This window comes from Dipodomys ordii, unplaced genomic scaffold (assembly GCF_000151885.1).
Source record: "Dipodomys ordii isolate 6190 unplaced genomic scaffold, Dord_2.0 Scaffold117, whole genome shotgun sequence".
Classification (NCBI taxonomy): Eukaryota; Metazoa; Chordata; class Mammalia; order Rodentia; family Heteromyidae; genus Dipodomys; species Dipodomys ordii.
This window is the reverse complement of record NW_012267333.1, coordinates 539,972-563,454: the sequence shown is the minus strand read 5'-3', so window position 1 is coordinate 563,454 and position 23,483 is coordinate 539,972. Positions and strand designations below refer to the sequence as shown.

At 49.1% G+C, this 23,483-nt stretch overlaps 2 protein-coding genes across 2 annotated transcripts; both read right to left on the bottom strand.

Annotated features, from left to right (window-relative positions):
- Positions 1-731: 731 nt before the first annotated feature.
- On the bottom strand, positions 732-7,973 carry Eef1g (eukaryotic translation elongation factor 1 gamma). The gene is made up of 7 exons (XM_013029283.1): positions 7,800-7,973; positions 6,611-6,769; positions 5,745-5,808; positions 5,473-5,615; positions 4,850-4,993; positions 1,491-1,620; positions 732-943 (listed from the first exon to the last, which is right to left on the bottom strand). Exons 1-7 carry the CDS (start codon positions 7,809-7,811, stop codon positions 732-734), a joined length of 864 nt encoding a protein of 287 aa, XP_012884737.1. The 5' UTR covers positions 7,812-7,973.
- A 1,079-nt stretch (positions 7,974-9,052) lies between these two features.
- Positions 9,053-20,155, bottom strand: Tut1 (terminal uridylyl transferase 1, U6 snRNA-specific). The gene is made up of 9 exons (XM_013028944.1): positions 20,029-20,155; positions 17,108-17,298; positions 15,178-15,493; positions 14,910-15,010; positions 12,954-13,420; positions 11,342-11,451; positions 10,997-11,107; positions 10,765-10,857; positions 9,053-10,210 (listed from the first exon to the last, which is right to left on the bottom strand). Exons 1-9 carry the CDS (start codon positions 20,108-20,110, stop codon positions 9,093-9,095), a joined length of 2,589 nt encoding a protein of 862 aa, XP_012884398.1. The 5' UTR covers positions 20,111-20,155; the 3' UTR covers positions 9,053-9,092.
- Between the last annotated feature and the right edge of the window lie 3,328 nt (positions 20,156-23,483).

Genomic DNA, 23,483 nt, shown 5'->3' with positions numbered 1-23,483 from the left:
TTTCTTAGTAGTTAAGATCATAGAATTTATTCTTATTCTTGATGATTTGGAAGTCCACTTCAAAACTAAACATTTTAAATTTAAAATATATATATTTTTTTGTTCCGGTTGTGGGGCCTGAACTCTGGGCCTGGGCGCTGTCCCTCAGCTCTTCAGCTCAAGGCTAGCACTCTACCACTTGAGCCACAGCGCCACTTCCGGCTTTTTTTCTTATCTGGTGCTGAGAAATCGAACTCAGGGCCTCGAGCATGTAAGGCAAGTGCTCTACCACTGAGCCACCTTCCCAGCCCCTAAAATATACTTTCAAAACACCTTGAAGTTATTGCAATAGCTAGCTGGTCATAGTGGCGTGTGACTGTCCTTCCAGCTACACAGGAGTCTCAGATTGAGCAGAATGAAGTTCTAGGATAGTGGACAGTCCTGAAAAAAAAAGCCATGAGACTCCATCTCAACAGAAAGTGGGTATGGTGGTGTGTGTCTGTCATCTCAGCTAGAGTGGGAAATGCAAAATACAAGGATCACTGAGCAGGTCCTGGCACAAAGAAAAACCCTATCTCAAGATAACCAGTGCAAAAAGGATGGGAGGAATGGCTCAGTGGTAGAGTGCCTGACAAGCACACACTAGGCCTTGGGTTCAAAACCCCAGTGCCACCAAAATAAACAAATAAATAATCCAAAATTCTGGCCCCTGATGCCACAGGGTACAGAAGTGAGCATGCCATCCAGTATCCTTACCTCTTGGGCAGATGAGCAAAGGGGTCCTTGGCCTTGGGCTCAGAAGCCAGTGCCTGCTCGCACTCGTCCATCTCCTCCTCTGGAGCTGAGGCAGCTGCCTTTTTTTCCTCTTTTCGCTCAGAAGCTTTTTCCTTCTGCTTCTCTTCCCTTGAACCCTTCTCTTTCCGTGGGGTATCTTTTTTAGGCTGGCTCTCTGCAAACTTCTTAGCTAAGGGAGAGAATAAGGAAAGGAGAAAAATGTCCTGTTTCCAGATTCCTCCAAGCAGAAATCAGCGTTAATAATAAAAAAGGACCCTCCTCCACGGTATAACCCCTGCTTTCACTGTATTTGATGTTGTTATAATTTGTGGAGGGGAAAAACAAATCGTTTAAATAGGGATACAGGTGGACCATTGCAACAATGAGAAGTACAAGTCCTTATGTCGAAAACGAACTTTACAACTTTGGTGGGGGGGGAGGGTTGGGGGAGGATGGGATGGGAAGGGGAAACAAAGGAGGCGGCTACAATGCTTGATAAGAAATGTACTCATTATCTTGCCCATGTAATTGTAACCCCTCTGTACAGTATTTTCACAATAAAAAATAATAATAAAAGGAAAATGGATGGATGGGAGTATAAACCACGCTGCACTGTCCATGATGAAGCAAGGAGATGCCTTTGGAAATAAAACCAGACAACCCTGCGTTTTACTGCAATTTCACATGATGCAGGGTTCCCATAACCCAAAGACTGGATAAGAAAACAAGGAACTTACCATCAAACTGGGCCATCTTCTCACACAGTTTCACCTCCCCCAAGACAGCCCGGAACTGGGGCTGGTTAATGCAGGTGAGGAACCAGCGGTTGGTATTGGGGAAAGCCTGGCGGAAAGAAGGCTCCAAAACCTGTCAAGATAGGTGGAGTTAAAGTGAGCACAGGAAAAGCAGAACCCAGGAGACTCTCTTAGCTCTCTCCCTACCATCTCTAGGCTGCCCTTCCTCTAATATCCTAGACAGCTGCATCTGATGGCATTTACTGCTCCCCATATAGACCACTTCTGTATTTCTTGCTTGCTTTACTTTTTGGACAGGGTCTCACTACACTACCTACTCAAGCTGACCTCCAATTCATGATCTTCCTGCCTGAGCCTCCCAAGTGCTGGAAACATACCTTAAAAAAACTCTTTATATATATAAAAAACTTCTTTATAGTCCAGTCTAATGTAAGAGCTTCCTGTCCCTATCTTCCATTTAGAAAAACTGTATCTTGCTCCTAAAATCTTACGTTGTTACCAATCTTTTAAATTTCACCTGCTAGGGCTGGGAAGGTGGCTCAATGGTAGAGCGCGTGCCTTGCATGCTCAAGGCCCTGGGTTCGATTCCTCAGCACCACATAAGCAAAAAGAAAAAAGCCGGAAGTGGCGCTGTGGCTCAAGTGGTAGAGCGCTAAGCCTTGAGCTGAAGAGCTGAGGGACAGCGCCCAGGCCCAGAGTTCAGGCCCCACGACTGGACCCAAAAAAAATAAAAAATAAAAAAATAAACAATTTCACCTGCTAATAAGCCTTCTTTTGACACTATTCCTTCGAAGGCAGAGATCATGGTTCAAGGTCACCCTGGGCAAAAACAAAACAAACAAAACAAAAACTAATCTCTACAAACAAGCTGTGCTTACTAATCCCAAGTACTGGAGAGTCACAGGGAGGATCACAGTTCACAACCAGCCAAACAGCACAAGATCCTATAAAAAAAAAAAAGCTGGGGGGCAAGAATCAAGTGGTTTTGAGGTAGCTGCCTACCAAGCCAAGACCTTGAGTTCAAACCCTCACACACAAAAAAGCGAAGGACAAGAGGCTGCAACAGAGCTAGTCATTAGAGGCCTGCACCCTAGCCCAGTGACAGTATGCTTGAAGCCTTGGATTCTACTAACACCACCTCTCTCTCTCCCCAAAGTGCCTTACGAACACTTTTTTTTTTTTTTTGAAGCTAGGCACTACTGGCTCACACCTTAAATCCTACATACTCTGGAGGTTAAGGTTTGAAAGATCCACCTGCAGAATAAGCAGCAAAAAAGTACAACTGGAGATATGATTGAAATGGTAGAAGGCCGCCCTAACCAAGTACAAGGCCCGGAGTTCAAATCCCAGTACTGCCAATAAAATACTACTTACTTGCTAAGAAGGCTCTAGCTATCTCTGCACTTACTATACTGTGTGTACTATTCTCAGCCTCAGGCTTGGTATGAGCTCAGTAACACACAACACTTGTCTAGCATGTACAACAGTAATGGACAGCCAGGAGTGCTGGCTCTGCAGTACTGCCTACTTACAAAAGAGCAGAGTTCAAGCCCCAGGACCAACGACAATAAAAGATACGCCCAGTGCTAGTTTGAAAATTTGCAACATGTTACTATTTTTGGAGGAGTCTGGTTTTGAACTCAAGACCTTGAGCTTACCTTACTAGGCAGGTGTTCTACCACTGAGTCATGCCTCTACCCCTTTTCTTAGATGGTCTTTTTGTTGTTAATTTTGCCAGCTCTGGGGTTTGAACTCAGGGCCTGAGCACGGTCCCTGAGCTTCTTTTGCTCAAGTCTAGCACTCTACCACTTGAGCCATAGCACCACTTCTGGCTTTTTCTGTTTATGTGGTACTGAGGAATCTAATCCAGGGCTTCATGCATGCTAGGCAAGCACTCTACCACTAAGCCACCTTCCTAGCCCTTAGATGGTCTTTTTGTGTGTGCTGCTCTCTGGGTTTTAAGTTAGGGCCTTGTGCCATCACTTGACTTTTCCGGCTCAAGGCTGGTGTTCTATCACTTGGCACTCTACCATACCTCCACTTCCATCTTTTTGCCTGGGTTGGCTTTGAGCCTCAGTCCCTAGACCTCAGTGTCGAGTAGCTAGGATTACAGGCATAAGCCACAAGCACCAGGAGAGCTGGTCATTTTTTTGTTGTTGTTGTTGGTTGTGGGGCTTGAACTCTGGGCTTGGGTGCTGTCCCTGTGCTCTTCAGCTCAAAGGCGAGCACTCTACTGCTGGAGTCACAGCGCTACTTCCGGTTTCCTGGTGATTTATTGGAGACAAGAGTATCACGGACTTTCGTGCCTGGGCTGGCTTTGCGCTGATCCTCAGATCTCAGCCTCCTGACTAGCTAGGATTACAGGCGTGAGCCACCAGTGCCCAGCGAGCTGGTCATTTTTGAGATAGGGCTTTGTTCTTTCCTGGAATATTCTTGGACCCTAATCTGTTTATTTTAGGATTCCCATTGTACCCAGGATAACAGGCACACACCCACCTTGAAGAGTCTTGAGAACTTCTTTACATAAACTGGCCTTGAACCACAATCCTTCCAATCTCAGCCTCCCAAATCACTAGGATGACAACTGTAATCCACTAGTGCTCAGCTAACACGTCATTCCTTTTCATCCAACAACCTAGACAATGTTCATTACTACCCTCATTTTGTTGATCACAGAGGGGAAAAAATAGGTACAGGTATGAGTCAAGTGGTAGAGTGCCACAGCAAGAGCACAGGCCCTGAGTTCAAGTCCAAATACTGAGGTATGTGCACACATGCCCGCACATACACAAGCAACCTAAAGGAATTCACATACCCTTCTGTATCCTCCATTAAGTGAAGCTAAGACTTAAACTCAGATCTGCCCTCAAAAGATCTTGCAGCTGGGGCTGGGAAGGTGGCTCAGTGGTAGATTGCTTGCCTTGCATGCCAGAGGCCCTGGGCTCAATTCCTCACCACAAAAACAGAAAAAGCCGAAGTGGTGCTGATGCTCAAGTGATAGAGTGCTAACCTTGAGCTGAAGAGCTGAGGCACAGCGCAGGCCCAGACCGACAAAAAATAAAAATAAAAAAAATCTTGAAACCGCAAACCTCAGTTTTCATAACTAAGCCTAGCCAAGCTTCCCAAGGAAGGCTGGCATAAAACAGCTCGACAGCCAACCAGAAACTAAGAGCAATCTTACAGTGATGTGTGTCCCCACATCAACCCTGGGACCCCCCACCCCAGATATGACCTTGGACTCCCTTGCAGCCATGTCCTCAGCAGAGCCAGGCCACCAGGACTGTACTGTGTTTCTAACACTCAGCTACTCCCTGCCAAATGGGTCCCTTTATAAACCTCACCTGTTTATAGAGCCACAACAGGGTGCAGACAACTGTGATATCAGCCAGTGTCACTCGTTCGCCCACCAGGAAAGTCCTTGTTTTCAGATGAGCATCCAGCAGCCCCAAAATTCGCCTCACCTCCTCCTTTGCATTCTCAGTGGCCTATGATTCAAAACAGTCAAACTTAATGGGTAGATTGTCTTCCTCATCTTCCTCCCACGAACATAATCAGACATATATCCACCCTGTTTCAATCAAGTCAAGATCATCTAGAATCACCTCAAATGTTATCCTGAATGAAGCTGTCTATACTAAATGCCTTTGTGGTGGGTCTGGCTTCATTTCCCACTACACTGAAAATAATAATAATGATAATAATAACTTATTGGAGTCTTAGAGCACATCTTCTCTAATGACTCAATTCCCATTGGGAGTATAACCTCAGCAGAAATGGTGCCTTGGACCATGCAAGACAAACCACTGTGTATGACAAAGCACCCAGATACCATCAGTAGTCTATTTACAGGCCAGAAATTGTGTCCTTTTCATCTCTCACATATTCTTGCTAGCTGGTCCTTGATCTATTTTCCCATTCCCCAAACACTCAGGAATTAATGCTGCCCCCAAGTTCCAAAGCTCACCTGTTTGTTATGGTGCATGATGCCTAAGGTGGGGAACACCCAGGTGCTGGCTGGGGGCACTATGTCACTATCAGCAAAGCTCACCCACTGCACCACCTGGGCTGCTGCCTCTGGAGTACCTCCCCGAAGCTCCTCATTGCTCACTGCAGAGGCAGAACACGCAGGTCAGAACCATGGGAGTCACGCCAGTTACCAAGCCAGGTCCATTGCAGTCCACCCTCACGCTCTCACCTCCGGCCCTCCCAATGCCAAATATCCCTGCAACAAATTACCATAGTAGGCGATGGCATTGCTCTCAAACACACAGAATCCATCATCACCCTCAAATGCTGGAACCTAGGAAAAAAGGAAAATAGTCATGTCTCAATGACCCAGGAAGTAAATGGTTTTTAGATTTTAAAAAATGACTGGGTATCCCTTGCAATCTGAATATCTGAACTAAGCAATTGGAACATTTGGCTGTTATGGGTTATCTGCATGAAACCCCTGAAAGACACTAAGTAGAAAGTCAGAAACTAGAACTCTTACATCTACACAAGATGTAAAATGTAAGACTTTACGCATAAGCTTCTAAATAAAATACAAGTTGTACATCTATACCTGTATCACTAACAAGAATTAGAGCACAACTCACATAGCAATGGGCCTTCTCTAATATTAGCCTCATAACTGTGGTTATTTACCTATCTCTAAATCCCTTGGGGGGAAATTCACTCTAATGAATAAGTAATAAGATACCTGAACTGGTAACATTTGGAACTGTACTGTTCCCCACGAATATAATTAAACCTGTGAATTTGGCAATTTGCTGAATAGCTCTGCATTACCTTTTGAAGAGCACTCTATAGTTATCTCAAAGTAAATAATTTCCTTTTGATTTCTGTGATTATGTGGTCCAGGGTAGCCATGAACCCTCAATTCTCCTGACTCAGCCATTCCAGTGATGGGATAACAGATGTGCACCATCACACCCAGATTTCCAGTTCTTTTCTTTGTATTTTTAAACCACGGAAATGTGGTTAAATAATTTGGAAAGCACCCTTTAAAAGATACAGCCTTCTACAGGGCAATGGAATCCTAGAGCGTTCTGGGTTCTCAGGATCAAAAACAACTGCCCCTCTCCACTTCCCTTACTCACCTTGCCAGCAGGAAATTTCCGGAGAAATTCAGGGGTGCGGTTGGTTTGGCCAAAGTGGAAGTGGGGTGGTGCGGAGAGTACACGGACCTGGGCCCCACTGTACTGAGCAGCAATGAGAGCCTTGAAGGCTCTCCAGTTTTCAGGATATGTGTACAGGGTCTATCAGAGAAAGGAGAAGTGGGGAGGATTATTGAGAAACTGGATTCCAAGTCCTAAAATCCACTCTATCCCATTTATTTATGCTGCTCCTTCTGGTCCAAGTTCCCTAGTTATTTGTCACATGTAATCAGAGTCCTCTGAAATACCAAGAACCGAATTACCTACCAACTGCTAAATAAAGCTTGCTGACAAATGTGACCTTCCCTAAGGACATCCTGGGAGGAAGCACTCTTCTTTCCCGTGTTATCTCCAAGAAATCCAGAGATGGTGATTCCCATAAGCCTCCTCCCCCATCTGCCCTCCCCCGCCAGAACCCTCGGTTTCATTCATTCACGGTGACCCCAGCGCCTAACAACTCACTCCCTCTACTGCTGAACTAAGCACGTTGAGAAAGCATCACCCGGACAGGAGACATTCCGGACGAGAGATTTCCCAAGTTCCCCTGAGAACTGCCACGTTAAAAGCGACTAGCATGTTCTCTTTCCAAATCAACGCCTCTTCCTAAGATTTAAAAATAAACTTCTTAAAGCCTCTTTCCTCGTGCAGCATTCCCTCATTCTCTGGTCCTGGCCGGCACCGGGCTCTCAACCGACTTCTCTGTGGGTCTCCACAGTGGGGTCCGGAGACGCAACTCGACCCCAAGCCTGGGCCGTGCCAGCCGTCCCGACCCCACACGGACACCCGCTCCTCGGTCCCCGTTCGCTGCCCCACAAAACGGTGGCCAAAGTTCCACCAAGAAGCCGAGACCCCACGGCTCCCAACGGCAGTGAAGCCGAGCCGCCTGGGTCAGCCTGCAGACGGCGCGGACGCGAGCATCTCTTTCTCCTCACATTCCACCTCTGCCCTCCGGGAGCTCCGCTCTCGGTCCCTCGCCCTGTCCCAGGAGGCCTGCTCCCCGACAGGATCCTCTGCAGACCCCGGGCCACCCCCCCAGCATGGCCCCCGACGTCCTCCGGCGCCGAACCGCCCCTGTCGGACAGAGGATGGCGGCGGATGAGACGAACCGAATCACCAGAGCCGATGAACTTACCCCAGCCGCCATGGTGATTCCGCAGAGAAAGGGGGTGGGGCTGTCGGTGCTGCCGCAAAGTGCGCCGCCAGGGAGAGGAGGGGGTAAGGGAGAGCCGTGGAGAGGCAGCAGCCGGAAAGCGAGGACGGCATAGAAGGCCCGCGCACGACAGTTCCGTATCCCAAGGCGCTGAATTGGAAAAAGAAAGGGGTGGGGCCTTGCCGTCCCGGGCAGTGCAGGCTCGTGCCTGCGCAGTAGGGCTCTTGTGTGGCCCGCCCCTCAAGTAGACCCGACCAATCGGAGTCCTGACAAGAAGCCCCGTGGGCTCGGTGGGCGTGGATAGTGTGAGAACCCGAAAAAAGGACGTGGCACAACCTCCAGTGAGGTCCGGACCCCCGGGTCGGACCCTGCACGTTTTCCCTGAAATGAGAGGCTACATGGTAGGTTCTGCCCAGTCCCTCTTACTATGACTGGGTAAAATACAGGAGAAACTAATACTGCACGGGGGTGGCCGTTCACTCAACTTTTATTCCCGCTCAGGTTATTCTGTGGAAGGATGAACATCTTAACGGGGCCCTAAGTCTGCAAGATAGGTTTGCTCGGATTAAACCACATTGCAGCTCCAGGATGCCATTCCTGCTATCAGAAAGGGCTCCGGGCGCTGGTGGCTCACGCCTGTCATCCTAGCTACTCAGGAGCTGAGATCAAGGATCGCTGTTCAAAAAAATCCATCCGGGGCAGCAAAGTCCAGTCTGTGAGACTCTTATCTCCAATAGACCACCAGAAAACCCAAAGTGGGGCTGTGGCTCAAAGTGGTAGAGCGCTGGCTTTGGGCTGAAGAGCTCAGGGACAGCGTCCAAGCCTCATGACTGACCAGAGAGAGGGGAGGAGAAAGGACGTTCACTTCAGCCACCTCCTGGAGGATAGGCTCTGTCGGGAAATCCTGGTCTTGATGGGCTGCTTTGAACCTACTTTCAAGTTTGAAAGTTTCTTATCCAATTAAAGAACTGGATGAACTGTTAAGAATGGTTGATGCTGTCACCGGTGGCTCCTGCCTGGAATCCTAGCTACTCAGAAGCCTGAGATCTGAGGATTGAAGCCAGCCTGGGAAGCAAAGGCTGTGAGACTCTTAACCTGCAATCATCCAAAAGCCAGAAGTGGAGCTGTGGCTCAAGTGGTTGGGCCAAAAAGCTCAAGGACAGTGCCCTGAATTCAAGCCCCAGAACCAGTACAAGAAGGGGGGGGGGGGGAGAAGAACAAGAGAAGTATAATATTAAACTAGCAGCTTTATTATTCTCCTAGGGTCCAAATCCTCTACTTGAGGAGATTTCGAAGGGCTTGAGGGAGAAAAACCTGTAAAAAGTGATGGAGATCAGGGAACAAGCCTTGAGAGTCCTGGAGCGGGGTCACAGTGAGAGTCTGCTCAGCCTGTGAGGCGGATGCCACGAAGGTCAGAAGAGGCTCGGTGTCTGGCGTCTGTTCAGCAGCATTTGTTTCTCTCAGTTCCTGGGTTACCTGAGCCTCCATGGCTAGCCACTCTGCTCCCGAGATGGCCTTGTTTCCATCTCCTGTTTTGCTTTGTTGCTGCAACCGTCTCCGGGCACGCCGCCGCCCCTGCCACACTCGGTGCCACAAAGCACAGCGCCAACTCACTAAGGTGGGGTATGATGCCCCCTTTCCAGGCTCACCTTGAGACCCATCTCCAGCCATCTCAGGTGCCATGGGCCTCTGCTCAGTAAGTGTGTCTAGACAGTTTGTGGTCATGATGGGCAGCTCACCTGACTGCCCAGGGCTCCGCATGGCCCAGTCCTGCGGCACCTCTCCAGCCTCTATAACCATTTCTTCCACCCTGTCTTCACCATGGTCTTCCTCATATCCCTGCTGCTCCTCTTTCCCCTCCTCACTGTTCTTTCTTTGTCCATCTAGTTTCAATCTCTTGCTTGTCCCTCCCTGGGGAGACTCAGTTCTACCTCCTTCGGACCGTGGCCTCTTGGTTCCCTGTTCTATATGGCATCCCAGTGCTTCCCTTAACACGCGGACCAGGACATCAGTGAGCTGGGGGAAGGGAGCAGGGGGAAAGGGGATGGGTGTGGCAGACAGCAGGGAGCTGGGAGAACTGGGCTGCAGAAGGGGGAGAAGCCCCCAATCCCGACCCCGGGAGGATCGCTGCTGGTACTGGAGGCTTCGGCAGTAATTGGCTGCTGCTCGGCAGCAGTTCTGGAGCCGCCCGGCCACCCGGCTGGTCACATTGGCTGCAACATTGTGACTCAGGTCAAAGGGGTCCTGGAGATTCATGGGGCCAAGGCGCAGACCCTCCCAGAGATTAGAGGGCACCTCTGCCACCGGCAAAGCCTGGCCTTCCCTCAGGGATAGCAGTGAGTCACGAAGATCCCAGGAAGAGACACAGGAGAAGAACTGGGCCAGCAGGGAACCTGGAAGAAGAAACAGACTGAGGAAAGGGGATCACCATGAGGTGAGGACTGAGGCAGGTCCTGCACCAAAGACATTTCCTTAACAGTCACTTGGCAGGAACGTCCTTCCTTGGAGAGACTTCTTTCTTCCCAAGAGGCTCAGAAGAGTCCTAAGAAACCAGGCTTCTGATTCTCTTAAAAAAGAGATCAAGCCTCCTGCCCTGCATCCCCAGATACTGCTCCTTGCCTGTGCTAGCGGCATAAACCTTGGTCAAGCCACATAACTCCTCCAAGGCACAGTTTCTTCAATGCCACAGGACCAGCATCTGGTGTGTTACCCACTGCGATGACCAATGTCTTCCCACCACTGATGGATCACAGTTTGAGCTAGCCCAGGCAGAAAAGTCTTCTATCACCAATTAACCAGCAATAAAGCTGGAAGTGGAAGTGTGATTCAAGTGGTAGAGCACCAGCCTTGAGTGAAAAAGCCATGTGAGGGGAGAAGCCCATTCCAGACCAAAAGAAAGGGACCAAAAAAACCAAAAAAGCATAATCACTAGTTTTCTACCACTCACTGAGGGGCTCCACATTCATGCTGGGCTCCAGTCTTGAGGCATCCCTGGGGAAACTACAGTCCCAGCCATCCACTTCTACCTGTTCTCCCTCACCTGTGAAAGTAAAATGGAGGGAGTTAGCTTTGAAGCAGGAAGATGAGGGCACTGAGGGGTGAAATGGGGTGACAGCAGAGCTCTCATTGTGCATAGCGTGATATATCTGATGAGATAGCACAGGGACTGCCTGCAGTACCTGCTTTCTGGGTGAGCTGAGCCACAGCGGGCAACACAGGAGGGTCCCTGGTCTGAAGGAAGTAGATCACCAGCAAAGTCAAGGTGTAGTTATTGAGAAGGGGGCCACTTCCTGGGTAAATAACCAAGAATTCCAATTAGGGGCAAGAGACATGGCTCAAGTGATGAGTACCTATCTAAAAGGCTGAAGCACTAAGTTCAAACCCCACTATGACCAAAAAAGAGGTGCTTCCATACCCTTGGTAATTTTCTTGACTCTGGTTCCTGTACCCACCTCCCTTCTCTCCCTGAATAGGGAGTCAGGGTGAAATATGCCTTTGTGCAGGCCAAATCTGTTCTTTCTCACCTGAAAGCCCTCGACCCTGAGCCCAGCAGCGGATGGTGTACACAAGGGGTCGCACTCGCCTATCCAGCTCACAGCAGAGACTCAGGAACCGAGAGTTATGCAGGGCTAGCCTAGAACAAAGGAAAAAAGAGAGTATTAGGTTTAGTAAATCTTAGACTCTATCACCTCACTAGCTCCCATTCCAGACTTCATCCCAGCTGGAGTTAGGCCAACACGGCTTCCCAAAGGTGCTAAACAATGATCTTGTGAGAGGGTATACAAAAGAAGAAAAGACAGCCAGGGAGATGGATCAGACTATTCAGGACACCTGGAGGTGGCTCAATTGATAAAGCACCCACCTAGCAAATACAACACCCTCAGGTTCAAACACCAGCAATGCCTCGATAGATTCACAGATGGGTAGATAAGACTGTTGCGATATGCAAAGACTTAAAAGACAAGCCGGGTGCTGATGGCTCACACCTATAATCCTAGCTACTCAGGAGGCTGAGACATGAGAATCGCAGTTCAAAGCCAGCTAGGGCAGAAAAGTTCCCATGAGCCTATTATCTCCAAATAACCACTCAAAAACTGAAAGTAGTGCTATAGCTCAAAGTAGTAGAGCACTAGCCTTGAGCACAAAGAGGCCCAGGGACAGCACTCAGGCCCCACGTTCAAGCCTCACAACCAACAGAAGAAGAAAAAGAAGAAAAAAAAAGACAAGAGAAGGAAAAAGGGAGAAAGAGAAAGGGAAAGCAATGGAAGAGGATGGGGAATCTACCTATTAACATTTCCCAAATTCAAGTAACTACAGACTCTCTTCTATATCCCTTAAAAAATATTATTACAGGGGCTGGGAAGGTGGCTCAGTGGTAAGAGTGCTTGCCTTGCATGCCTGAGGCCCTGGGTTCAATTCCTCAGTACCACATAAGCAAAAAAGAAAAAAGCCAGAAGTAGCGCTGTGGCTCAAGTGGTAGAGCCCTAGCCTTGAGCTGAAGAGCTGAGGGATAATGCCCAGGCCCAGAGTTCAGGTCCCATGACCGGACCCAAAAAAAAAAAAAAATTATTACAGCTGGGCATTGATGTCTCACACCTGTAACCCAAGCTACTTAGGAAGCTGAGATCAGAGGATCAAGATTCAAACCCAGCCAGAGCAGAAAATTCCATGGGATTTTTATCTCCTCTAAACTACCAAAAAAATAATAATAATACTGAAGCAGAGCTTATAGCTTAAGTTAAAAAAAAAAAAAAAACTTAGGGAGACAGCACCCAGGCCTGAGTTCAACCCCCAGCACTGGCAAAAAAAAAAAAAAAAAAGTATTATGTAGCCAGGTATGGTGGCATACACCTGCTAATCCAGCACTCAGAGAGACAGACAGGCAGGAAGATCTCAAGTTTGAAGACAGTGTGGACTATACAGTGAGTTCCTGGCCAACTTGAATTGCATAGAAAAATGTACTCCAAGAAACCCACATAACAAACACCAAAACAGCCACACAGGAGGTAAAAGTGCACAAAAGATGGAAGCAACAGTACAAATGATTCAGCAAGCACAGGAGCTGAAGCAGAACTCTCATCCACCCTGAAACACTCAGCTGGCCTTCCCCAACCATTCCCCCCCAAATAAAGGTACCGGTTACTGAGGGAGATGTCACCATGGAGACCTGAAGGCCGATGGCAGAACTTGACCACAGGGCGCCGGGCAGAGGGCACAGTCTGTACCCGATACACACCAGGGACACAGCCACGGAGAATGGATCCCACCAGCTCCAGCATTGCTGCTCCCTCGGGCTTCTCTTTCAGCGCCTCTGCTTGTTCCTGGGCGTTTCCCAGGTCTCCCTCTCCCCTATCCTCCTGGATTGGTGAGGCTGGAGGAAGGGACTGGGGAGAGGCGACAGTCTCAGAGGCCAAAGCAGAGTCTGGAGTCTGGGGTGCCAAGGAGGAGGAAGGAATTTCCAAGTCCAATGCTTCAGAATCTTGGGGAGAAGCTGGAGGCTGGGAGTCTAGAGGAGAGGCTGGGGTACAAGCCAGGGTTTGAGGATCCAGTGGCGAAGCAAGGGCTGAGTCCAAGGATGGAGACTCGGGAGCCTTCGAGGCTAGCTGTGGATGGAAAGGAAGTGAGTGACTGCTTCTCCTGCTGCCCCCTACTTTGGAGCGTGGTAGAGCACTAGCCTTGAGCTGAAGAGCTGAGGGACAGCGCCCAGGCCCCACGACCGACAAAAAACAAAACCAAACCATACTGCTATTGTACTAGAGGTATGGCCCAAGTAGTATAATACCAACCTAGCAAGCACCAGGCCAAGTTCAAACCCTAGTAACACACATACGTATAAGCATACACGCATACACACACACAATTTATTTAAAAATATAACCACAACATTTTATGTAAAACCCCAACTTTATAAGGTTATTACTCCTTGAAAATTCTATCAGAGCTGTCATCCATCTACGCCAATTCATTTTCAGCCTAATACCAGTCCTCATTCACACTTTTTTTTTTGGGTCCGGTCATGGGGCCTGAACTCTGAGCCTGGGTGCTGTCCCTCAGCTCTTCAGCTCAAGGCTAGCACTCTTAACACTTGAGCCACAGTGCCACTTCTGCCTTTTATCAAACCCAGGGCCTCAGGCATGCAAGGCAAGCACTCTACCACTGGGCCACCTTCCCAGCCCTCACATTTTTTTTTTTTTTGGTTGGTTGTAGGGCTTGAACTCTGGGCCTGTGTGCTGTCCCTGAGCTCTTTCAGCTCAAGGCAAGTGCTCTACCATCTGAGCCACAGCGCCACTTCCAGTTTTCTGGTGCTTAATTGGAGATGAGTCTGGAGGACTTTACGGCCTGGGCTGGCTTTGAACTTCAATACTCAGATCTCAGCCTCCTGAGTAGCTAGGATTACAGGCATGAGCCACCAGCACCCAGCCTCATTTACATTTCTTTTGGCTATACTGAAGTTTAAACTCAGAGCTCATGCTTGCTACTACTGCCAAGCTATGCTGCTGGCCCTATTTTGTTCCTTTTTTTATTAACCAGGACTTGAGTTTGGACTCAAAACTTTGCACTTGCTCAGCTTGCTTGGCTGACAGTTTATCACTTGAGTCACATCTGTAGCCTATTTGGGGGCGGGGAGAGGGGAGGGGAGGCGGGTAAGGATGCACTGGTTATTTTGGAGATGGAATCTTACGGAAACATTGCCCAGGATGGCTTTGAACTGCAATATTTTGAAACCCAGCCACCTGAGTAGCTGGAATTACAGGCATGAGTCACTGGTACCTGCCTACTTTGGGTTAGCCTACTTTGGATTTCCCAAGGTAGCTAGATAATAGGCATATGCCTTGCTGAGATGGAGTCTCCTCCACAGATGTGTTCTGCCCTGGGGCTGGAACAACAACCCTCCCTGTCTCAGCCTTCCACACAGCTTGGATCACTGGCATACACCACCCAACCCAATAATGGGTCGAAAAGAAATCTTGAACATTTTGCCAGGCTGGCTTCAAACTCATCTCCTCTGGATCTCAGCCTCTCAAGTAGCTTAATGCCATGATTAAGCTACAATCCCATGACCTTTCTCCAGGGACCTCCCTGGGCACTCACCTGAGGTTCTTCCATATCACCTAGATCCAAGAAGAGGTCAAGATCACACCCATGGACATCAAAGCTATTTATGGAAGAGCCAAAAGGATGGACCACACAACCTAAGGACCAAGCAGAGAACAAAGGTCAGGAGACATTAGAGAGGAACTGGAGGTGCAAGAACATAATGGGGTACAGTGATGAAAGAGCAACTGAATGAATACCTCCAGTTGAGGGAAGCTGGGATGCAGACATGGAGATTCAGACACAGGGCAAGGCGTCTACTTACCTGGGAAGAACTCTGTGAAGACCTCTTGCATCAGGGCCACTACGAGGTTCCGCAGCTGCCGCTCAGCCTCAGACAACTCCCTCAGTCCCACAAGCTGCACCATTTGGGCCTCCACATCTGGGGCTTCGGCTAATGCTTTGGCAAGCTGGTGACTATCAGGGCTCACTCCTTTGGGGGACTTGGCAGCTGGGCTCTGGAACTCCTTCTGCTCCCGAGGCCGGACACGAAGACGATGTTTTCCCAGGCTATGCTGGGGCTGTGACAAGACAGCCTCCCGAGCACTGACATCCCCCATCTCCACAATGGCAAACACACCCTGGCAGACCACACAGGAGAGAGGATGATGGTTTTGCAACCAAGAATCCAAGCACAGGGTCTGACAGCAGAAGAGAGTATCTCTTTTGTGTGTGTGCTGGTACTGGGGCTGGAACTCAGAGCCTCTTGCTTTCACTTGGCTGTTTTGCTCAAGGCTGGTGTTTTACCACTTGAGCCACACCTCCACTTTTGGATTTTCTGCTGGTTAATTGCACAAAAGAGTCTCACAGACTTTTCTCTCAAGGATGGCTTCAAACCACAACCCTTAGATCTCAATCTCCTGAGTAGCTAGGATTACAGGTGTGAGCCACCAGCACCTGACAGTATGTTCTTTTTCCTTTTTTTCAGTCCTGGGGCTTGAACTCAGGGCCAGGGTGCTATCCTTGAGCTCTTTTTCAGTTTTTTTCTAGTGGTTTATTGGAGATAAGAGTCTCACGGACTTTCCTGTCCCGGCTGGCTTTGAACCAAGATCCTCAGATCTCAGCCTCCTGAGTAGCTAGGATTACAGGCATAAGCCACCGGTGCCCGGCTTTCCTTGAGCTCTTTTGCTCAAGGTTAGCCCTCTACCACTTGAGCCATAGTGCCACTTCTGTTTTTAAGTGATTAACTGGAGATAAGAGTTTCATGGGAGTCAGGTGCCCGTGGCTCATGCCTGTAATCCTAGCTACTCAGGAGGCTGAGATCTGAGGATCGAGGTTCAAAGCCAGCCCGGGCAAGAGAGTGGGCCTGAACTCTGGGCCTGTGCACTGTCCCTCAACTCTTCAGCTCAAGGCTAGCACTCTACCACTTGAGAGCCACAGCACCACTTCTGGCTTTTTCTGCTTATGTGGTGCTGAGGAATCGAACCCAGAGCCTCATGCATGCAAGGCAAGAACTCTACCACTGAGCCACCTTCCCAGCCCCTAACAGTATGTTCTTTAAACACCAGCTTTCACTACAATTACTGACTTGTCTACTTTCTCCTCTAGACTATAAACTCCATGCAAGCAGGGACTGCATCTATCTATACGTTCCCCACTCTGAATGCAATCTTAAGCAAAGTGCTTAGCACTAAGTCAACAAATGGTAAGGATGTGGTGAGCAAATCAAAAGTACACTGAGTTGAGTGCTGATGGCTCACACTTGTAATCCTAGCTACTCAGGAGGTTGGAATCTGAGGATAGTGGCTTGAAACCAGCCCAGGAAGGAAAAGACTCTTATCTCCAATTAACTACAAATGCTTAAAGCAGAGCTGTGGCTTAAGTGGTAAAACACTAGTCTTAAGCACAAAAGCTCAGGGACAGGGCCAAGGTCCTGAGCTGAAGCCCCAGGACAGGCACCAAACAAAAAAAACAAAGCACACTGAATCTTTGACAAAAAAGTCCCCCAATAACTAACCAGTGAACACGTAAAAGGGGGTGGGGAAGGTGTGAGACGTTCTCTCACGTTCTGTGGTATCCACCAAGCACAGGCCATATTAGCAAACAGCCACAAGAGACTGCTGGTTTCTCCCCTTCCCCCTCCCCCTCCTCCCTCTCTCCTCTGTTCCCTTACTTTCCCCCAATCTCTTCCTTCTCCACCCCCCACCCATGCATCTTGGCTGACTCACTCTTACTCCTGGAGACATTCACTCTACCTTGTCCTTATCCATGACAACACTGGCCACAGGTCCAAATGTCTGGAAGTACTCAGAGAGCTGAGCAGAGTCCACATCCCTGGGGAAACCACTGACAAATACACTCCGAAGTCCCTGGGCCTTTCTGGCAGCTCGCAGTTCAACCAGATGTCGGTGCTTCCTGCCTCCCAAGTGAGCATCCAGGCTGGGTCCTGAAGGGACAAGGATGAGACAAAAACATCTGTGTTATTCTTCAGTGTATCTCTTCCCTGGCTCTATTCTCTGCATACCTACATCCTACTGATCATCCTAATCTTCCAAGACATAGCAAGTGTGACACATAGAATAATCAAAGACCTTACTCCTTCCACATTTGACATGACTCCCATTTCTCTATATGATTTTTTTTTTTTTTTTTTGGTGCAGATCCTGGGTCTCAAACAGAGGACTTGGACTTTCCTGCCCAGGCTGGCTTCAAACTACAATACTCAGGTCTCGGCCTGAATAGCTAGGATTACAGGAGAGAGCCACTAGCACCCAGCGTTTTGTTTTGTTTTGTTTTTTCCTTGCCAGTATCAGAGCTTCAACTCGGCGCCTTTCACTCTTGCTGGTGCTCTATCAATTGAACCATACCTCCACTCCTGGATATTTTTGTGTGTGTGTGAGAGAGAGAGAGAAAGGAGTCTCGTGGACTTTCCATCCTAGGTTGGCTTTGAACCACCATCCTCAGATCTTAACCTCCTGAGTAGCTAGAGTTATAGTGTGAGCCACAGCACCAAGTTCTACTTCTGGCTTTTTTCCTGGCTAAAGTCTCTCAGTTTTGTCTCAGCCACCGGCACATAGTTTTTGTTTTGTTTTGTTCGGTACACACAAGCATGTGCATGTATATACATACAAGTGTGAGCCACCAGCATCTGGCAAATAAGTAGTGCTTAAACCACATGTACTAGGTAAAGCAGCAAGACCTGTGAGTTATAAAGAAATTAATAAGTAACTTTTCCAGGTCCTATAGAAAAGAATTAAATCAGGGCTGTGGTATATAATGATCCAAAATGTATCAGTTTCCTCAGCTGGAGGTGGTAATAGTGTCTACCACATAGGTCCCTTGTAGAGAACCCAGTACCTGGTCAATGTAGACAATTTAGCTGTTAGATTTCTTTTTTTTTTAATTTGTCAGTCGTGGGGCTTGAACTCTGGACAATGTCTCTGAGCTCTTCAGCTCTTCATGGCTACCACTTGAGCCAGAGTACCATGTCTGGTTTTCTGATGGTTTATTGGAGATAAGAATCTCACAGACTTCCTGCCCAGTTTGGCTTTGAACAACGATCCTCTTATCTCAGACGCCTTAGTAGCTAGGATTATATGTGTGAGCCACTGGCACCCGGCTAGAATTATTTTTATTATCAATCACCTGCTTGATGTTACCAAAGTGTTTGTGGAACCAAGGAAGATCACTTAATTTCTGGCTTGCACTGCTGGACAAATAGTGGCAGTGCCAACTTTCAAAAGAAAGTGAAGGCCTTGCTCATGGAAGATCAGTATTCCGATTTCAAAAGCAGAATCTGTTGGATGCTGGTAGTTCATGCTTGTAATCCTAGTTACTCAGAAGGCTTAGATGTGAAGACTGAGGTTCAAAATCAACTGGGACAGGAAAGTCCATGAGATTCTTACTGCCAATTCATCACCAAAAAGAGGGAAGTGAGGTTATGGCTCAAGAGGTACAGTCTTGAGTGAAAAAACTAAGGTACAGCACCCAGGCCCTGAGTTCAAGCCTTAATACTGGCAACAACAACAAAGAGAAATCTGGTTGGTTGTGCTTGTAATCCTAGTTACTTGGGGGAAGCCAAGATCTGGAGGACTGTGGTTCAAAGCCAGCTGGAGCAGAAAAGCCTGTGAGACTTGTCCCCCCCTAAAAAAATAGCTAGTTTCCAGACTGAAAACAAATGGCAGAGTGCCAGCTAGGTAAGCTAAGCAAGAGTCCAAGGCCTTTGCTGGGCCTTTGCAAGGCCTGTGGCTCATGCCTGTCATCCTGGGTACTCAGGAGGCTGAGATCTGACAATCACGGTTCAAAGCCAGCCTGGGCAGGAAAGTCTGTGAGTCTCTTATTTCCAATTAACAACCAGAAAACCTCAGGGTCAGCGCCCAGGCCCAGAGTTCAAGCCCCACAACCTACCAAAAAGAAAAAGAGCGCAAGGCCTTCATGCTGGTAGAAGGAAAAAAAAAAAAACTAAAATCTGAGGTTTCATTGAGCCTCTTGTCATGCAAGCGCCTGGTCTATGTTGTTTTTTTTCCCTTCTCCCTCTTCCTCAGTTAACTTCTCCAGTCATTCATGCCATGCTGTTTCACCCATCTTGCTCTCAGGAGGTTCTCTGTAGTGGTTCTCAGACTTACTATCTTCTGTCTGATACCACAGCTCTCTATCTCTAAACTCCTATACTAGAGGCCATAGCAGATATCCAATAGACATTGGCTGAATGGGGAATAAAGCGGCTGGGTGGCGATGGCTATAATCCTGGCTACTCAGGAGGTTGAGCTCTGAGGATCTAGGTTCAAAACCAGCCTAGGCAGGAAACTCCATGAGATTCTTATTTCCCATTAACCACCCAAAAGGCAGACGTGGAGCTGTGGCTCAAGTTGTTAAAGCTATTAGCCTTGAGTGGAAAAAAGGGAACAATGCTCAGGCCCTGGGTCCAAGCTCCAGAACCGGCACACCCACACACAAAAGACAGGGGTGGTGAGAATAAAGCAACGAGGCTTTCCTCGTGGAGAATGCGGATCCTGCGAAGGGCAGGTGCGCGGTGGCACGCTTCGTCGCCTTCTGCAAGGCCGTCCGCCGTGCGGAGCGACTCCACGACTGCTACCAGCATCTCGAACCCCAACTTTCGCTGGCCCCCGAAGGCGGGAGCCTGCCACCGCCCCCTCCCTCGCGGGCCACCGCTTACGGTTGGCTGTGGTAACCTGGCAGAGGCTGCAGCGGAAGCCCCCGCGCGGCAGCGCCTCCACATCCGAGCCCACCGCCGCCATAGCCTCCGGCCGCAAGCAACCACCTCCGGCACCGCCGGAACTCACGGCGGCAACTCGCAACCAGCTTGGAAGCCAGTTCCGGCGGTCTCACAGGAAGTGACGTACGGTGCCACCACCACACGAGCCTTCGGAAACCTAGCTCGTCAGACCCGAGTTCCGTTTCTAGCCGTCCAAAGGTTCAGGGAAGCCGGGGCGCCGGTGGCTTACGCCTGGGAACTTAGCTCCTCAGGAAACCAAGATGTGAGGATCGCGGTTCGAGCCAACGCGGGCAGAAGAATCCCCGAGAGGCCCTTATCTCCAATTAACCATTCAAAAGCTCCTGGCGCTGTGGCTCAAAGTGGTGGAGTGCTAGCCTTGGGCAAAAGAGCTCAGGCCGGGCGCCGGTGGCTCACGCCTGTAATCCTAGCTACTCAGGAGGCTGAGATCTGAGATCGCGGTTCAAAGCCAGCCCGGGCAAGAAAGACCGTGAGACTCTTATCTCCGATAAACCACTAGAAAACCGGAAGTGGCGCTGTGGCTCAAGTGGTAGAGCGCTCACCTTGAGCTGAAGAGCCGAGGGACAGCGCCCAGGCCCAGAGTTCAAGCCCCACGACCGACACAAAAAAAAGGCGTACGAGCCTACCATAAATCGATCGACGTGTTCGGAGCTATTCCAGGGCTGGCCTGGAATCTCATGAATATTCATAAGGCAGACACAAAGGCTGGCGCTGGGTGGCGTCTGGAACCACGGCCGGCCGCACACCGCGGCGCGGAGGCTCCCACCGCCACACGTTCCTTCTCCAGATCGCGGGTAAGACAGAAGATGGGCAGCTTCAAATCTTTTTACCCACAGAGGCCAGGCCACCCTCATTCGTTTCTTCTACGAACCTGCCCTCCCAAAGTGTCCGTGGCCGCTTGGTCACTCCCACAGCAGAGGGAGGCCCTCCTCCCGCGCCCCAAGTCAAACCGCTATGGCGAGCTACAGGAAAATCCACTTTAAAACAGTGAGATGGAACCCACTATGGTGATAGCTAACATGAAGACTTCGGAGGGATGAAGGGTTTGAGGTAGACCAGACTTGTATGGCCGTCCAGTTGCTTCTGACACTACCCAGATGTAGGTGCCAAACTGGGAGAGGGTAGGAGAGCTAGGGAGCCCCGGGGACAAGGATCATGAGAGGGAAAAGGGATTATAAAACAGGTTATCTGCCCACAGCTTTGAGTCATTTAAAGGGCAGAGGTCTTGGGCAAGAGGCAGAAAACCAGTCGTGACCTTGAGTAAACATAACTAAGGAGACCATTCTGTCTCTAAAGCATCCAAAGGACAGAGTAGGCTTAACTTCTTGTTCTGTATCCTAAGGTATTTCTGTCTCAGCTCAGGCATCTGTTTTCCAAAGCTGACAAGGCAGAACACACCACTGCCCACCTCACCATGGAGGAGGCAGTGGCTGAGGCTGAGTCTTGAGAACTTTGAAACAGCAGTCAGTGTCCATATACTAGAGCTGGATGGTAAGATCCTGCTGTGTACAACCCCCTACACACACACACACAAAGCTCTCAATGACTATACATTACCCCTGCTGCTAATGCTTTCCACAATTGCTTAAAAGGGAGCGGGTAGGGCTGGGAATGTCACTCACTTGTAGCATACTTGCCTAGTATGTGCAAGGTCCTGGGCTAGATTCCCTAGCAGAGGGGAAAAAGCTAGGAAACAAGTTTGAAGCACCCTCACACCTCCATCCTGAGGCCTACAGCCATTAGTGCTTTGGATGAATCTGGGCTGAGCCTGGACTCCAGTACCACTGGGAACTGGTGGCAGTTTTGAGTCCCACAACTGGCACAAGCTGCCTCAGACCAGACTGCCTATCTCATAAAGCTGTTCCCCAGGACAAGCACCATCTGTACCTCATTTAAATTGTCCTTTGTCCTTTATTTTCCTACTCAACAGCACCCCAACACACATACACACATCCATGGGAGAGAAGAGCTGAGCCAAGGAGGAGCCAAAGAAACCAGCTTTTTATTTGTTACTATAAGAACCAATTACAGAATCCGAGGTTAAAAAACGGACAAAAGTTCTTTATTTCTGAGAATTGGCGTACAAAAGGCGGAGGGGGGCAGGGGAGGGAAGCAAGAGCGAGCATGGGCTGGGGCTGATGCCAGCTTAGGGGCCTCATACTCCAATTAGGAAAGTCCGGACACCGGACAGGAAAAGAAACTCCTAATTAGAAAAAAAGAAAGAAAGAAAGAAAAAAAAAGATAGACTTGGCAGTGCACGCCCCCCCCTCCCCCAACCAGGTACCACCACCTGATGTTTACTCTTTCCCCTCCCCCATCCCTTTCACAAAGGGAGGCAAAATTTTTAAAAAATTAAAAAACCCTCCCCCAAAAACTGTCCAAGACAACTGTGGGACCTACCCCAGAAAAGGGGTTGAGTGCCCACATGGGCCAAGTTCCTGCAGGCTGCCCTCCATCATAAGAATGGAGAAGCAAAGACCAGTCACAAAGGCATTACCACCAGAGGGCGCCCAACCCCTCCAGGGACACACTTGCAGCCTTCCCTTACTTGCCCCTTTACTAAAGGGAAGGGAGGTCTGGGTGCCCCAGGTACCCTCTACCTCTCCGCCCACCAACCTCCCTTGCCCACAGATGCTCAGTCCTCCAGGACAATAGGTTCATTGGTGCTGGCAGGATGTGAAACTGCCGGTAGAGGGACTGGGGGCCGCACTGCAATCAGTGTTGGCTTCACCTTCAAGGGTAAGTTGGGCCTCCGGGCAGCTCGCCGCATTTCCAGATGGGTTAGAGCCTTCCGTAGGGCCCTGGCCAGGAAAGGGCAAAAGATGAATAGAAAAGGTTTGATGAACACTGAGACCCACAGGTGAAACTATATTCTATAATGTAATTCTGACTTCTGACCCCACGTTTTGTTTTTTTTTTTGCCAGTCTTGGGGCTTGAACTCAGGGCCTGGACATTGTCTCTGATTTTCTTTTGCTCGAGGCTAACACTCTACCACTTAAGCCCCAGAGCCACTTTTGGCTTTTTCTGTTTATGTGGTATTGAGGAATCAAACCCGGGGCTTCATGTATGTTAGGTAAACATTCTACCACTAAGACACCTTTACAGCCCCCCCTTTTTTTTTTAATTTTTTGGCCAGTCTTGGGGCTTGAACTCAGGGCCTGAGCACTGTCCCCAAACTTTTTGCTCAAGAATACTTTACCACTTGAGCCAAAGTTCTACTTCTAGTTGTTTTTAGTGCTTAACTGGAGATAAGTCTCATGGACTTTCCCACCCAGGCTGGCTTCGAACCTCAATCCTCAGATCTCAGCCTCCTTAGTAGCTAGGATTATAGGTGTAGGCCACTGGCATCCGGCTAGCCCCACTTTCTTTTTTTTTT

Bases quoted from the DNA above. Each gene is read 5' to 3' on its own strand.
- Eef1g (XM_013029283.1), bottom strand. The intron at 5,809-6,610 runs GTGAGTAAGGGA...CTTTTTTCCTAG, and splicing joins GGAAATTTCCTGCTGGCAAG to GTTCCAGCATTTGAGGGTGA. The intron at 5,616-5,744 runs GTAATTTGTTGC...CTGCCTCTGCAG, and splicing joins CAATGCCATCGCCTACTATG to TGAGCAATGAGGAGCTTCGG.
- Tut1 (XM_013028944.1), bottom strand. From the start codon at position 20,110: ATGGCGGCGGTGGGCTCGGATGTGGAGGCGCTGCCGCGCGGGGGCTTC. The intron at 15,494-17,107 runs GTAGAGTGAATG...GTGGTCTGCCAG, and splicing joins TTGTCATGGATAAGGACAAG to GGTGTGTTTGCCATTGTGGA. The intron at 10,858-10,996 runs GTACTGCAGGCA...TTACTTTCACAG, and splicing joins TCAGCTCACCCAGAAAGCAG to GTGAGGGAGAACAGGTAGAA.